The 16,702-nt window shown below is 58.6% G+C and overlaps 1 protein-coding gene across 4 annotated transcripts in view; it reads right to left on the reverse strand.

Annotated features, from left to right (window-relative positions):
* The window catches only part of BCAR1 (BCAR1 scaffold protein, Cas family member), a 53,828-nt gene continuing 37,126 nt past the window's right edge, over positions 1 to 16,702 (reverse strand). For all 4 annotated transcript variants that reach the window (XM_024735514.1, XM_024735516.1, XM_024735515.1 and 1 more), the window contains exons 2-7: positions 12,599 to 13,210; positions 7,325 to 7,486; positions 7,031 to 7,147; positions 5,047 to 6,144; positions 4,123 to 4,212; positions 1 to 1,136 (exon numbers count right to left, since the gene is read on the reverse strand). In XM_024735514.1, coding sequence (XP_024591282.1) covers positions 624 to 1,136; positions 4,123 to 4,212; positions 5,047 to 6,144; positions 7,031 to 7,147; positions 7,325 to 7,486; positions 12,599 to 13,210 — 2,592 coding nt within the window. In that variant the 3' untranslated portion in view covers positions 1 to 623. The remainder of the gene's footprint in view (positions 1,137 to 4,122; positions 4,213 to 5,046; positions 6,145 to 7,030; positions 7,148 to 7,324; positions 7,487 to 12,598; positions 13,211 to 16,702) is intronic.

Raw genomic sequence — 16,702 nt, forward strand, 5'->3', positions numbered from 1 at the left:
GCTGAAGGGACCCACCTTCTCCTCACCCTCGCGAGGCGCTGCCCATAGCCTCGCCACAGATCTCCCCAACGCGTGACTCCACCTGTGGCATCCAGACTGGCAAACACCGGCCCTCCCGCTCACAGGTCCTCTTGCCTCTCACACCTCAGGAGAATGCTTTTCATTTTTTTAATTTTATTTAAATGTAGACTATTAGTCAAATGATTGGAAAATCAATAATGAAAAATAGTTTTTTAGGGTTTTCTCCTGGTGCAGAGAGAGTACACCACAGCCACGCTTGCCCTGCCAGGGGGACACGGCACCCTCATGGTCAGCCCGAGGGGTCACCTGAGGCCATGTGGGTCAAGCGGTCTGCGAGCCCCCAGGCCAGCCCCGAATGTTGGGCCCCCCCGCGCCCTCAGCACGCTCAGGAAAGACGGCCAGCCACTCCTGGCCTGGGCTCCGGGGCCCAGCTCTGCTCGGGCTCCTTTGAGGAGGCACCGTCCCACACCCTGCCCCGCCATTTAATATACACAACTCCCTGTACAGTCTGGGGCACCAGGCCCGGGTGGAGCTGGGGTCGCCTGTCCCCACGCCCATCGCCACCCTCCTCCTCTTGCCCTCCGTCCCTCTGGTGACGGCTCTCAGGCAGCTGCCAGCTGGCCCAGGACCCGGCGGAACTGCTGGGTGCTGTGGCCCAGCTCCTTGACCCTGTCCACCATGTCCTGGGCGGCGGCAGGCGACGGGTACTGGAGGGCAGCGGCCTTGGTGGTGGCCACGATGCCGCGCAGGAGGTCACACAGCAGGTTGCTGTAGTGGGTCACCTGACTGCGGACGTCAGCCGCCTTAGCCTGCCGTGACAGTGTGTCCCCGATGAATACCAGCTTGTGGGCGCTGAGGATGACAAACTTGCTGTGTGCCACGAAGATTTTGGGGGGCTGGTTGGTGGCCACAGCGGTGAAGAAGGCGTCCACGGCGTTGGTGAGCGTGGTCAGGTTCGCCTCGCACTGCTCCAGGTAGAAGAGCAGCAGCTGCCGGTCTGAGGGCCCCAGGCCGCCTGTCCGGCCCGGGGCCAGGGGCTGGGCTGGCATCCAGTTGGCCAGGTCATGGTCTATGGGCCGTGACACCTCCTGCTCCAGACGTTCAAACTGCTTCAGCTGGGGAAGAGGGAGAACAGAGTGAAAACCACGGCCACAGAGCAAAAGGGACAGCGAGGGGGCCCTTCTGGCCCTCTGAGTGACAAAGCTCAGAGTCAGTGGGCAGGGGAACAGGCCACCTCTGTCCTGCTGGCCAAGCACATGTCCCTGCCTGCCTCCAAACAACTTTCCCACCAATCTCAAATAATTCCATTTATATAACATTTTTGAAATGACAAAATGCTAGAAATGGGAACAGATGAGCAGCGGCAGGGGTGAGGGATGTCAGTCTCTTGGTTTGGGTGCTGTTATCTAGTGACTTCAGATGCGGTCACTGGGGGAAGCTGGGAGAAGGGGACACAGGACTGCTTTGTACTTTCCTTCAAACTTTCTATGAATCTACAAATATTTCAAAATGAAAAGTTAAAAAAAATATTTTTCTCCTTAACATATGCAGTGTAAAAAGATTCACAGACACCAAGCAGAAAGATAGTTATCAACTGGAATCCCATGCACCCAGAAATCTGTTAAATCTCTGGTAAATCGTCTTTTAGAAATATACACTGACCTATTTGCAGATGAAATGATGTAACGTCTTCAAAATGATCGGGCGGAGGGGGTGGGGGTGTCACCGGGCGGGAAAGAGGGCTACATACACTGGATTAGGTGTGCTGAGAATGGCTGGGGCTGGGTGAATTGTACTCGGGGTTCCTTTTCTCCAGTGGGTACCTGGGAGACTATTTTCCTCAATTTTATACATGTATTAAATTTCCCATAATAAGAATTTTAAACAAAAGCAAAAAGGTCATGGTATTTGCAAATTTCAGAAAACAAATATTCACAGCAAAAACCAGTGAATATTCCTCAAAGATATCTTCCTTTAAACAGGAATATTCCTACTTCTTTTATAATTAGAAAACCGGAAACACACAATATATAATATTTTATAGGCTACCTTTAGCACCCAACAACGGGTCATTCATTTCCTATCAGTGAGAACGTATAAAGCACGTGGTAAAAGTTTCCACCAGCAGCAGCCTTGCCTAGGCGTCAGCAGTGTGGACTGACACATCCTCACCACAAGCTGGTTCTGACTGGGTCGTTGGGACCAGCCGTGAACACAGACTCAGGGACTCAGGTACTTGGCTAACCAGGGTTTCAGGCTTTACTTTAATTAGCAAACCAGCGTGAAACTGTCCCTTCCTAGCATGTGAAACCCTCTTTCTTTCCCTCCTGGGCTACTGGGTGAAACTTGCTTGGCTCTCCTGTCCAGCGGGAGAATACACTCGTTTTTGTTCTGTTTTACCTTCAGTGGGTCTTCTGCATTCTTTGACAAATTCTTGGTAGCTACACAATATTCTACTGTACGAATGCTCACACTGTATTCAACCAGTACTCTACTGTGAGGTATTTGGTGGTGGCAGCCAGGGGCTGTTTCCAGATTTTTCACTGATGCAGAAATGGAGTGACAAACGTCCCTGTCAGGGTATTTTATGTTCTTGCATTTTATTTGTACTTGATGTCCCTCGCTTAGGAACTCTAGATCTTTAGTTTCTCACTCACATTCCTCTTACTCCAGCTTCTAGTAATTTATCTAAGTGACTGACCAGATATGTGAAGAGATTTAGTCAGTACAGCTTTGTTTACAAAAGTAGCTCTGGGAACAAACGAAGTGTCCACAGACACGGGACTGGTTAAATAAATGCTGCGACAGTCCAGAGGAAGACAAAGAAGATAAAGCACATGCCCATTTCCTAAGTCGGTGGAGATTCCATACATATATAATTATTAACATCTGTACCTTTATTGGACATGTTCTATGTGCCCAGCACCTCCTAAGTATTACATATTGTTTACTCATTTAATTCTCACATCGACCCCAAGACGGATGCAACTACGCTTCCCGCTTGACAGCTGGGGAAACGTGGCTTTGAAAAACGCACACCATGGCCCAGGTCTCAGGGTGAACCTGGTAGGCTCTCTCCTACACCATCCTTCCCCATGCCCAGGGAAGGTGGAGTGAGGAAAACTTTCCGGGTGATATTTCTGTGTTTATTTTGTATTAGACTATATTTTAATTTTTTAAATCTTCATAATCAAAATAAAACTCCCTTAAAAAAAGAAAATTCCAGACTCCCCTAGTGGCGCAGTGGTTAGGAATGCACCTGCCAATGCAGGGGACACGGGTCTGAGCCCTGGTCCGGCAAGATCCCACATGCCGCGGGGCAACTAAGCCTGTGCGCCACAACTACTGAGCCTGTGCTCTACAGCCCACGAGCCACAACTACTGAGCCCACGTGCCACAACTACTAAAGCCCACGCGCCTAGAGCCCGTGCTCCGCAACAAGAGAGGCCACCGCAATGAGAAGCCCGCGCACCGCAACAAAGGGTAGCCCCCGTTCGCTGCAACTAGAGAGAGCCCGTGCGCAGCAACGAAGACCCAGTGCAGCCGAAAATAAGTAAATAAATAAATTTTTTAAAAAATCCCTCTCCTACTCTATGTAAACAAACCAAAATATGAAGAAAATCCAATGTCCTTAGATAAACACAGTAGCATTATTTACAATAAGAAAAACTGGGTACAACGTAAACATTCAACCGTAACAGACATAGGTTGACGTTAAAAACAACTTATGACGAATATTTAATGCCATGGAAACGCCTCGCGATAAAAGCAGACATAACCGTTCACAAAGTAGCATCTCAAACACGGACAGAGGCCCCTTCCGAGGCAGGAGCAAGCCCGGAAACCAGCCCCAGAGCACGGTGACCACCCCTGAGGGTGAATGGCTTCTTTTCTGTCTTCACACTTCTCTGTGTGCGCTGAGATACCTAACCGTGATTACTCTGATAATAACCTAAACATAAATCCAACGAACACACGGAGACCGTCATGCAGTCGAGGAGGGACGGGCTGAGCAGGGAGGGCCCTGGGAGGCTCAGCTTAGGCGACAGATTCTTAGGGACGCCTGTGCTGGGAGAGGCTGGGGAACCTGAGTGTCCTCACCTGCTGCAGCTCCAGCTGGCCCTTCCCCTGCCGCATTATGTTGCCCTTTTCCAGCAACTCCTTCTGGGTCTTCTCAAACTCTTCCTTCCCCTGGAGGGTAGACACAAGGATGCGGCTGAGCCGGAAGCCCCCCGAGGCCCAGCGGGGTGCAGTGAGACCAGCGGCCACCAGGTGGCGCTGCAGCTGCACCCAGGCTCCCGCTGCGGCCTCAGGCCCAGGGTGGGGGCAGCTTCCGGAGGAAGCGGCTCTCCCGGGCCTCCTTCACCTCCTGACCCCAGGAAGGGGCTAGGCACACTCCACACGGCCATGTCAATCTTCCCAGCCCCAGCTCCCATGGCAGGAATCACATCCAGGCCCCTCCCCTCGGCATACAGGGTCTGCCCACCCATCCCTGACCACTGGGCCTTGGCACCTGCTGGCTCTCGGCCCGGAATGCCACTCACCGGGATGCCCAATCGACTGGCACCCTGGCCTCTGTCCAGAGGCCCACCCCACCCCACCTATCAATCACCTTGCTTGTTTTCCCCACACCTGCTACTATCTCTGTCTTTGCTTGTACTTCAGAATTCACCTCTCCAAATCCCTAACCTCTGCCCTGGCCACAAGAGGCCCAGCCCTTGCAGGTGTTCAGGGGCCCTCCCTGGCTGGCACTGCAGGATCCCTGATGTCAGGGCCACATGGGTCCAAAGGCCTGAGACAGGCTGAGGATGGGCTTCCAGGGACCCCTATGGCCTGGAAGGTCCAAGTGAGGAGGGCACAGGGACTCAGCAAGGTCTTGCTGGGGACCACACCTTCCTTTGGCCACAAGAGCCCTCTGTGGGGGGGGAATCAGGGTGCCCACGACAGGGTGGCAAAGTCAGAGCCCCGAGAGGACCAGGGGACTTCCCCAGGGGCCCAGGGAACCTGGGCAGAGCAGGCACCCACCTGCAGGTGGACGTAGTCGTAATCCTCCATCCAGCCTCCCTCACTGTTCTCGTACTGCCCATCAGGCGAGTCCTGGGAGGTGAACTTGGGGGGTGAGGGCAGGGGCCGGGACTGGATGCTGCTGGACTTGTCGGTGGGGTTGAGGTGCAGGGGGCCACCCCCCTCAGGCCCTGGGACAGAGGCCTTGGTCCGTCTGAAGAGCAGCGAGGCGTTGCCATGCAAGAAGGAGGCCAGCTGCTTGACATCCTCGGGCACAGCCCGCGAGCAGGCCACCAGGCGGTCCAGGTCCTCGGGAGTGGCCCCCAGGGCTCCCCGGCTACTGTCAAGGGCCTGACCGTGGGCCACCAGCGTCTGGTACACGTCCTCCATCTTCTGCAGTTGCCGGCTAAGCTTGGCATGCAGCGTGCGGTCGGAAGTGTGAGCGGCATTGCCCACGGCGCTGCGGGCAAACTCCAGCAGCTCGTGGACGGCCCCGTGGACGGCGGCCACGGCAGCCCGCAGGTCCTGTGCCGGAGGCTCCTGAGGCTCAGAGGTGCTGCGCCAGCCCCCACACCCGCCCGCACTGCCTGCCAGGTCCAAGAGGTGGGCCACGGTGGCGCTCACGCCCTGCTGTAGCCGTGCCAGGGCCTCCACGGCCACCTCCAGCTCCAGGGGCTCACGGCCCGGCACCGCTGCCTCCAGGGAGGAGGCCGACTGGCTGCTGCGTGTGCTGCCCGTGCTGGAGGCTGACAGGCGCTTGGCGTCGGCCGGGGCCTCTCGCTCGGCGGGGGGGGGCACCGCGTACACACCATCGTTGGCCACGCTGCCGTTGGCTGCCTCGGGAGGAAGGACCCGCTCTCGGGGCACGTCGTAGAGGGTGCCCGGGCCAGGCCGCCGCAAACCGGGGGGCACGTCGTAGAGGTCAGGAGCTGGGGGTGGCACGTCGTACACGTCCTCAGCTGGTGGCGAGTCCGGAGGGGGTGCGGCGAGCACCAGCGGGTGGCGGGTCGGGTCAAAGGGCTTGGCCTTGGCGAAGGCGGGGGGCACGTCATAGGTCTCCTCACGCAGCAGTGGGCCGTCGGGCACGTCTTTGCTCACCGATGGAGGAACATCGTACACCTGGGGGCCAAGAAGAAGTGGTCAAGGCTGCCAGCCCATCTGCCCACCTGGGAGCCTACGGGCAGGACCCAGACACACACAGACACAGCCCCGCGTGCACATTTGTCATGATTCTTATTCGTGCAGGCTACGGTTGAGAGCCCGACTCTGGGGCCAGACCAGGGTACGAAATCCTGGCTCCACTGCTTACCACCTGTGAGACCTAAGGCAAGTGACTCCACCTCTCTGTGCCTGTCTGCTCACCTGTAAGATGGGAAAACTCCCTCACAGGTTTGTTGTGAGGATTACGTGAGCTAATTCACTGCGTACCTGCAAACGCTCAGTGAGAGGTCAGCTATCATACCACTACTGCCGCCACCATCAGCACCACCGTCACCACCATCACCACCCACGTGACCACCAGCATCACCATCACCACCACGTGCGTATTCTCTACTCTGTGGCAGGTACCTGGCTGAGCTATGTGCAGGCTGTATTCAGGGTGACGACACCCTGGTTCACCCAGGACAGTCCTGGTTTGTGCCTGATGCCCCCTCATAACTATCTTGTCATTCTCCTTTCACTCTCAGAAGTATCCTGGTTTGGATGATAAGTCCTGTGGTCACCTTGCTGATATCCTGTGTGATCCTCTCAAGAACCTTCTGAAGAAGGCCTTACAAGGGACCCTTTTACAGACGAGGAAGCTGAGACTCAGAGGGGCTCAGTTTCCACCTCCATCACAGAGCGAGTGAGGGGCAGAGCCGGGGTTTGGAGGCAGGTCTCTCGATGCCCCTGGCTCTGCAGACCTGAGTCCCCACCCCAGGGCACGCACACACACTCACACCCAGAACCCCGTGCACAGATCAGGCCTCAACCTGTGAGGGCCCAGCATCCCCTAAATGCTTACCGCATGATGGCTGGACAGCGGCAGGCCCTTCTCCACACTGGGGGGCACATCATACACGTCCAGCGATGGGTCCCGGCCATTAGGACCCTTGACAGCCATGGGGGGCGTGTCATATACCTGAGGGCAGAAAAGGTGCAGTAATACAAGTGCCAGGGCCATCTGAGGGGACAGAAAGAGCAGAAACCCGCAGCTCTACCCCAGGACCACCCATGCTGGGGCCAAGAAAGCCCAGCTCTCCATGCAGGGCCAGGCTGAGGCTCCCCCCTCCCCGTGCCCACCGGCCCCGACACCTACCTCCTGGCCATACTGGCTGGGAAGCAGCCCCCGAACAGGGGGCACGTCGTAGATGTCCTGGGGCTCCGGGGCCAGCAGGTGGCGTGGGATGTCGTACTCGTCCTGCTCGGGCTGGGGGGCCTCGAACACATAGCCTTGCCCCACGCGGGTGGACACCGCCACCTGGGGGCAGACAGCCAACCGTCACCACCGGCCCTGGAGAGATTCCACCGCCCCGTGAGGTGAGCAGGACATACGTAAGGGGGCTCCCCAAGGGTGGGCTCAGAGGCAAGGGTGTCCGCATCCCTTCGTATTCCCTGCCCTCTCTCTCTTCAATGAAATGCAGCACGTGGGGAATACAAGGACCCCCACTATTTGTTTAGAGCCGTCTGGTTCTGGCAGGAAACAGAAGTGGTCTCTACAGCTGAATGACCCAGAAGGTTCCAGAGGAGAGGACATGTGGGCTGATGGAGAAGGGGCCACCCTTGACTGAGGTGCCCCTGCTGGATGGCACCTCCAGTTGCACCCCCCTGCGAGAGGCCTGCCCAGCAAGGGGCTGTCCCTACCATATGACCCAGCAGCCACCTTCAGGCTCCAGGACAGATGGAGGTGGCAGTGGTGGGCTGTGCCCTCCTCGGGCTGGACCCAGAGGAGGTGGCCTGCAGGAGATCCTGACAGTCAGGGCCTGGGGGCTCCAAGCCCTGCCCTCCTCGTCCCCCCAGCACTCTTGGGGAGATTCCTGAGAACGGGGCCACCAAGAGCCCCCAGCCCCTCAGGGCCAGCCCTCCCGCAAATGGAAGGAGGGAAGCTGTTTTGGCAGGTTGTGTGTGGGTGTGAGGGACTGACCAAGACCAGAACCAAGACCTGTATTCCCCACCGCACCACACCCTCGGGGCCACAGGGACCACCCCTCACCTAACAGGATAAGGCCTTCGTGGGGGGATGTTGGCCCGGAGAGGAGGCCAGCCCCTTCCCTCCCCGGTGCCCCTCCCCTGTCCCGAGGTGCAGGGCAAGACCGCTCGCTTGCAGGCAGTGTTGGGTGGGCAGCTTCCTTCCCTGTGGGCACCCGGCCCTGTGGGAGGGGTCAGCCCTGTAGGAGGGGCTGGCAGGATCTTCTAACCCAGCTCAGGGTACACCTCCTCCACAAGGCTCCTGGTTCAGCTCTTCTCTGACAAAAAGGCCTTTTGTTCCCTAATCAAATGGGAGGTCTGGGACAGTGGTGACTCAGGCGCTCCCCCACACACATCCCTGGGGACAGCAAGGCGGAGGCAGGGACTTCCCTGGGGCTCATGCCCCCAGAACCCTGCATCCCGTGCCTTGCGCAGCCCCCAGGACACCAACAGCCAGCTCTGCAGGCCCATGGGCCCTGGAGGGCACAGGCTGTGTGCACGCACCGGGCACCCCAGGAGCAGCAACGACCCCGCTGAAGTGCAGGCACCATCACTTTCTGATCAGCCCAGGGCTCGGCAGAGCCTCCTGCTGATGTAGCCCCTGGTGGCCTCCCAGGCAGGCCGGCAGAGTTGGCTCCCTATCAGCTGCTGGGGTGAGCGCCGCCAGGGGGTGTTCCAGGTCCACTGCACCCCACCCCCGGCGTGTCTGGGAGTGGTGCTGGCAGCCCTTCCCAGACTCATTTCTCTCCTCAAGCCCCAGACTTGAGTCTCCTCCAGAGCTATTTTTAGACCCTGGAACCTGCCAACAGCAGGGGTACAGGCCCTGCTGGCCTCGGAAGGCAGGTGGGGACCCAGCCCAGGACGAGGGGTGTGTGCCGCCCTCTCCACGCCCCGACGCTGGTGAGAGAGGGCGGGGCGCAGGCGGAGGGGCGCTGGGGCCGGACCCCAGGCCTGGGCCGCGGGCAGCTGGCCACTCACGTGGCTGAGTCAGTGACAGTAAGCAGCCATACTGGCCAACAAATGTTTTCTGTTAGAAAAAAAGGCAGGCAGCCACCAGCGGGGGGAAAAGCTTGTTAGGGAAACCAACTCTCCAGAGAGCCGCTGAGCCCACTAATCACAGGCCACCCTGCTCCACACCTGGGGCCCCATTAGCAGAACCTGGAGCCCCCTGGGGCTGGGGGACAAAGCCAGAGTCTGGGAGGAGACACAGAGCCCAACCCAAGACCCACAAGCTCTCTCACACACACGTCTCAAGGGCGCAGAAGGCAGACACGCAGAGGCAGAGAAAACGCGCACAATGCCCACTGCCAGACGCACACCCGGACACACAGACCCAGGCAGGGCAGGCTCATCAGGGCGCCTGCAGGAGTGAGAAGGGAGGCTGAAGGCTCCCAAGACCCCAGGGACGGGGCAGGCCGCCTGCTGCCTTCTGCCTGGGCCCCTGACCACCTCCGGGCCGCCTGGCTGCCTGTCGCCCTTCTGAGAAATGGGCATCTCCCCTCGTGACCCAGGCCGGCTTGCTCTGTCACTGCCCCCCCCGCCCCCCCTCTGAGAGCCTGGGGTTCCTGCTCTGGAAAACGGAGCACCGCTGGGGGACCTGGGGGATGGAGGCACACGCCTGATGTGGGTCCCCTCCCTCCCAAGCTGCTGTCCTCCAGAAGGAACAAGGCTGATCTGAGCTGTGTCTCCCCCCAGCCTGACCCAGTGCCACAGCTGTTCCCTCAGGCACAGCTGCAGCCCTGACCCAGAGCTCCCCCAAGAGTGACCTCACAAAACACCTCCTCCTCCGGGGGCCCCACGTGCTTCTGCCCTCAGCTCCCTAAAAGCGTGGCCCAGCCCCAAAGGGTGCTGACACCCGGTGTGGCCCTGACCTCCCCCCGGCAGCCACGCGGGCCACCCTGCTCCAGGCTCCAGGAGGCTGACCCCTCCTGGCCACCAGCCTTGTCACTCGCCCTCTGCTTTGCTGGACCCAAGGCCGCACCCTCCCACCCCACGGTCTTGGCAGGGTTTCCCCTCAGCAGAGCCGACCTCCAGCCCTGGAACCAGGGGCCTCAGTTGCCCAGGCTTCTGAAAGCACAGCCTGAAAGGTGGGCACACATGCACGCTCCAAGACATTTACGGCCTTACTGCCGTTAGAAACCGCCTGGAGCCTGCCCGCAGCAGAAGGGGCGACCCAGCAAAACCAGTGGTGATCGTCATGATCACGCTCAGGGACCCAAAATGCTTCTGATATCTGACGTTGGATTTACAACCTCAAAATGCAAAAGTATGTGTACAGATCTGTGAAAGATGAATAGGGAACACGCTAGACAAAACATGCTGAAATCCCCCAGCGATCCCGTCTTGACTGGGGAAGCTCACCTCCAGGCCTCCTCATACATTACACATTCCCGTGACAAGCAAGCACACTTCCATGGATCATAACATGAAAGCAGCCGCGATGGAGGCTGCCCAGGCCAGGAGCCATGAGGCTTCTCAGGGGGAGGGCAACCAGGTCCCAGCACACAGAGCTTTCCTCCTGGGGCCATCAGCCCGGTCTGGGTCCTCAGGGACACAGGGCCTGGGCAACCCCACCAGTGGGCATGTGCAGAGCACGCACCAGCCAGGTGAGCTCAGAAGCAGTCTGAGAGCAAAGCCCCTCGTATGGGAGGGAAACAGTACCAATGACCAAAACGTGGGCTCAAATCCACAGCCCGGAGTAAAGGCCTCACTGCTGCTTCCTGGGCCACAGGGCTTCCAGGGCCTGTCCTGGCCTTGGAGCTGCACCAAAGCAAGCTTGCGTGGACTCAGGAAAGGAGAGGATAGAAAGGGGAAGGGCATGCCTCCCTGGGGAGTGTGCACAATGTGAGCTGTGTGTGGGTATGGGTGCAGAAGGATGGCCTATGGCCTGTCCCAAGGCTAACCACCAGTCACTCCTCCTCCCCCAAAGCCATCTTGAGAGCTGCCCAGTCTGGGCTATCCCAGTCCAGCATGGCTCACTTCTGCCACTGGCCTGTCTCTGGCCAGGCGGTTGAAGGAGCAGGTAGGGAAGTGGAGCCAGTGACCCAGAGTCCCCTGGTGGCCAGTGTCCATGGAGCCCCACCCTGAGCCAGCCAATGACCTGTGTCCAGGTCTCCCGCTCCAAGCTCTGCCTGTGGCGGGGCAGGGCAACACTGCATGCTGAACCGCTGCCCAGCTGGCATCTGAGCCTTGGGCCGGCTCTGAGGAGAGGCTCAGCGCCACGCGGTGAGTGTCCTCAGACACCGGCTGCTCTACACTAGACATGGCACTCTCCAGTCCTGCCTCCTTCCTAGGCAGACAGCCCTGGGTGTGAGGACACATATGCAGGTCTGTGTGGAGCTGAGGTGCTGGGCTCAGAGCCTTGCCCCCCGCCCAGCCTCCCACTGGTAACAGCCCACAAGGGACTTGAACAAGAGCCCCTTTCACGGTGACCCTACAATCCCGCAGGCAGCGTCCTCCCCGCGGTTTAGGAGTCACGAGCAGGGCACCCTGCAGGCGCCCACAACCCACAAACACGGCCCAGGAGAGGAGAGGGTTGGGTGCGTGTGGATCTAGATGAGCTGCACCCACAGGGGGACCGTGGGAGTCCCTGGGCACGCGTTGGCTGGCCTCGCCCCTTGTCCCTTCCTCCCTTCTCTGCCGGCTGGAACTCACACGGCCACTGTTCTGGCCCGCGAGCCCCGTGACGAGGCAGCAGAGCAAGAAGACGGAGGACCTGCCCTCCACCACCGGCGCTCCAGGAGGAACCACAGGCTCCGACAGTCTCGGAGGTGCCACCAGCGCCACACCGCTCACCCCCAGCCGTGCTACGTGAGAGAGAAATGACTCTGTCATCCAGTCCAATCTTCTGGGTTTCCAGCCACTCTGGCCCAACTGCGGCCCTGTGCTCCATACTCCATTTCTGCACTTCAAGTGCCTCCCAGCTCCCCTTTCCTGGGCTCCCTGCACCCTCCCCTCTGGGCAGAATGGCTTCACCAGGATGTGGTTGGGCAGGTCACTCCTACCCAACACCCTCCGCCCTCACGAAGGTTCCAGGCCCCTGGGGGTCCGTTCCCAGCTGCTGCTCAGGCCTCCATGGTCAGGCCCCACCTGCCACAACAGTCTTTGACAGGCTGTGTCCTCTGCTGCCGACACCCTTCCACTGGGGCTTGTCAGCTAAAGGCCACTTCACGGTCCACGGCCAGCTCGGTGTCTCCTCTCGGGCTGCTCACACCCACGTCAGCAGACATATAAACACATTCCCCAGACACTCACCTCCCACCTCGACCCCAGACCAAACGCGGAGCCGCTGCTGGAGTCCCGGAGGTCCCAAGCAAGGGTGCCTGGCTGGGCCCTGCTGCATCCAAAAATTGGGCCCAGCCAAAACCCACCAGGAGGGCTGCCTGGCCACCCAGGGAGGCCTTACCTTGGCTGGTGGCTTCGTCCCCTCCCAGCTCCGTGCATCCATGGATGGGGGGACCTGGTAGATGTCGTGTCCTATCCCAGCGGAAGGCGGCACCTGGTAGATGTCCTGGGCAGGGCTGCCAGGCCCCGGGGGCACCTGGTAAAGGTCTGGCGCTGGGCTGGGAAACGGGTGACGGGGCATCTGCTTGGAGAATGTGGCTGTCTGCTGGGCCGGGGGAGACTGGAACTGGGGGCTGGGCCCAGGGGCTTGGTAGAGGCCTTGCTGAGTCTTGCTGGGGGTGGGCACCAGGTAGACACTGTCCGGCTGGGGCTGGTACGTGGCAGGCAGCATGGGTGTGTACTGGGCTGCCGGGGGGTGGAGGCTGGGCTGAGGCAGGGCCGAGCTGGCGGGAGGGCCGGGGCCGGGCCCCAGGGGCTTCTTGTCATGCATGCCCACCAGGATCTTGAGGCGGTTCCCGGGCACGATGCCTTGGCGCCCGTGCAGCGAGCAGAGCCACCAGCCATCTAGGCCCTGCGTGTCCCGCTCCAGCACCGTCATGATGTCGCCCTTGCGGAAGGAGAGCTCATCTGGGGACTCGGCCACATTGTCGTAGAGGGCTTTGGCCAGCACGTTCTGGGGGAAGAGGACACAGGTGGGCGTGAGGGCAGGAGGACGTGCGCTGGGGGCTCGGCGTCCCGCCCAGCTCCCATCCCCTCCAGGACTGGGGAGGCACCTGGGGGTGCCTGTAACCTGGCCTTGGCACCGAGAAAGGAACTAAGTAGGGTTTGGCGAGATCCCCGCGCCTCTGCCCCCGCTGCCCCTGGCAAAAAGGCCCAGCTGATCCCGGCAGTTTTTCAAATGAGCCTGGATAGCGTCTCAAAATCCTCTTGACCACAGCCATCACCTGCACTCCAAGATGGTACTCAAGATACTCTAAAAAATACTCCCGGAGTCACGCTATAAGCTGGACCTAACGCTGGGGAAGGCAGCGATAATGACAATAATGGCCACCACGTCCTGGGGAGAAAACAGGATGCACACCCTCCCAGCTTCAACTCAACTCCCGGCTGCCCCGCCAGTGCAATCAGCCAGGAGGAAAAGACCAGAGAGTGGGGAGGGGACACACAGGGACAGAACAGTCATCATCTGCAGACCATATGTCATCTACAGACAGATTCCAACAGACGAGAAGAATCAACAGTGCTGAGCAGAAAAGACGTCACCAGATAACAGAAACTACAAGTTATCCAGGAGTTAATGAAGCAAGACTCCAGAGGAGAAAATGTAACAACTGGGCCAAGCTTACTTAATAAGTTACAACTGCAATAAAAATGCCAGCCGAACTTTTTTTTTTTTTGGAGGAATTCAACCAAAGGAAAAAAATCCTTCTAGAATTAAGCAGAGGAATAGAGGTCCACAAATAAGCAGGTCAATTCTGAAAATGAAATGCCAAGAGGCACTTCCTTCCTGCCGTGAGGACAGGCCACAACTCCAATCCCTAAGCAGGACAGGCAGCAGCGGCTGGGAACCACGCAGCGATGAAGGGGGCAGGACTGTAACCGAGATGCTACCAGGAAAACTCACTCACCATAGGAAGAAAAGTCAATTTGGACACTTTGCCTCATGTTATAAACAAAGGGCAATCAAACACCTACATGTGAAAGTTATAACCTTAGAGCTGATAAAAGAAAAGAATTGTGGGAGAATATCTCTGTGACCTTGAGGTGGAAAAAAATTATAAACGAAACCCTAGAAAAAAAGACCACAAAAAGCATAAAACATAAGGTAACAACAACAGAAACAAAGAGATGGATTCAACCTCATCAAAGTGAACGGTTTCAGTTGGGTGGGGGAACAACAGAAAGCTGACAGGGTGACAGGCCACCAAATGACAAGAGTCACTGATCTAGAATCTGGAGGTTCTCCTACAAACAAGCGAGGAAAAAACAAGAACACCAACAGAAAACCAATAAAATATGAAGAGTTTTCTGAAGGGGAGACCAGAATGGCCAAGATGGCCACAAAGGACGTTCAGGGATCCAGCCAGCAAAGCGGGACAGACCTGCGACTCTGCTCTGTGCTCCAGCAGGTGCCCAGGTGTCTGGTGAGGAACACCAGCCACACCCTCCCGAGTCAGAGGAACAAACAGGAGATCTACAGCCCAGAACGCTTTACGTAAATGCTACGAATACCTACAAAAGAACTCTATGTATTTTTCACAGACACTTGTCCAAGGGCAGATTCCAGACACATTACATTTGCATGGGTGCTTCTGGAAGAGGGACGGGAATGAGACAGGCATCAGGAATAAATGGGGAGAATAAAGCAAAACAAGGAAGCAGACCCATACAGACTGAGGACGGCCACAGAAGGACAGCACCCCACGCCCAGCCCCGCTCTTTACTCCTGTAATTCTCCTGTTAATTCTCACAGGCACCGCAGAACCGCTGCTATGGGTTCCGTGAGTCGGCAAACCCTCCTGGAGCCGGGACACACGCTCTGTGCGGAGGCCCAGTAGCCCAGCAGCCTGTGCGGGCCTTGGCGAGGCTGTGGGGACAGACAGGAGGACCCCAGCATTGGCAGGCACTGTGCCGGCAGGCCCAGAACCTCACCGGGGACAGAGAACCGGGTGGACAGGCCCCACATTTTCAGTCCTTGGCCTCTGCTGCTTGCGCGGGTGAGGGCTCAGGCTGGGCCCAGAGATAGCACAGGGGGGCCCCAGCCAGAGGGCCAAGGTCAGTCCAGCAGAGGCCAGGAGCAAAGCAGGTGCCTGGGTGGGAAGGCCAGGCCTGTGGAGAGGACAGTGCCAGGCCAGCTGGGCACCGGCCCCACCAGCCCAGCCTCAGCTCTGGTCGCCCTCCTCTGAGTCTCCTGGGGACTGAAGATAAAGAGCCTGGTCTAGATCTGACTCGGAAATGGGACCTGGGTTCGGACCACCCTTCCCCACGTGGGCCTGGGTCTCATCCCCTGGATTCCAACTTGGGGCAGAGAGAAGTCGGGGTGAGGCCTCACCCAAGTCTAGGAGGGCCCACCTCCACACCAGCATCAGGAGCCGGAAGGAGCCCCTCTGAGCTCCGTCTCCCCTGCCCGTCACAGTGAGGATTAGGGAAGAGGACGGAACACCATCAAGGGGGACGGCAGCCCACGGGGGAAGCCGGGGCAGGCAGTGCGTGCTCCAGGCCCAGGACTGCACGCTCAGACTCGGGGGCGCAATGGCGGGAAGCCCGCTCCTCCAGGGCAGCTCAGAAGGACCCAGAGGCCAGAAAGCTGGGAGCCAGGAGGGACAAGGCCCAGGGGAGAAGCCAGCCCAGGCAGGCAGCGCACAGAGAGCAGAGCAAGCGAATTCACCCTGCACCAAGGTGAGCGCCAGGACAAGGGCCCTCGGAACTACTGGCGGCGCCAGCACTGTCCACACCACAGTCAGGACGGTTATCACTGCACTGAGGCATAAATGAGTCCTCAATAAAATGTCACTTGAACTTAACAACTGGGGAGAAGGTAATGTTTGAGACAATGGGGGATGCTTTTTCTTCCTGCTTCTCAGAAATTTTCAATTTGTATTTAATGAGCATTTCTTGGTTTGGGGGTTGAAAAAATATACACCCTGAAAAAGAAAACAGTGGACTACCTCCTAGGCTCCAAGGCAGGATGGGACGGACAAGGCCGAAGCAGGTCAGAGGCCAAAGCCCCAGGAGGAACAGATGGGGCGGGGGCTGCCCTGCTGCCCACTGGACTCACGGGTCCCATCCCCAGGCTGTCTGCAGGAAAAGCAAGTTTCCCAAATATGGTCTGCAGCCTGCTCAGGGAATCACACCCCGTCAGGGGGGCGGGACACCCAACCCACCCTCCCCCAATGACCCCAGAACACAGAGCCACCCCTCTGGGTCCCCTCAGCCCCTGCCCTGGTGACCACAGGAAGTGCCAGCAGAGTGAGTCACAGGAAAATTCCCCTCCAGCCCAGTCAAAGGGGGCAGGGTGCAGACAGAGGGGAATGCCCCTCAGAGGCCCCTCACCTCTTAGAGGAGGGCAGCCCAGGGAAGGCTGGCAGAGGGGCTTCGGCCAGGCCCTGCTGGGCAGGGCTGGGCTCTCAGGGAGGCTGGAGAGCTCTGCCAAGGTCATGGTCCA

This window comes from Neophocaena asiaeorientalis, unplaced genomic scaffold, assembly GCF_003031525.2.
Source record: "Neophocaena asiaeorientalis asiaeorientalis breed wild unplaced genomic scaffold, Neophocaena_asiaeorientalis_V1.1 scaffold40, whole genome shotgun sequence".
NCBI classification, from domain to species: Eukaryota; Metazoa; Chordata; class Mammalia; order Artiodactyla; family Phocoenidae; genus Neophocaena; species Neophocaena asiaeorientalis.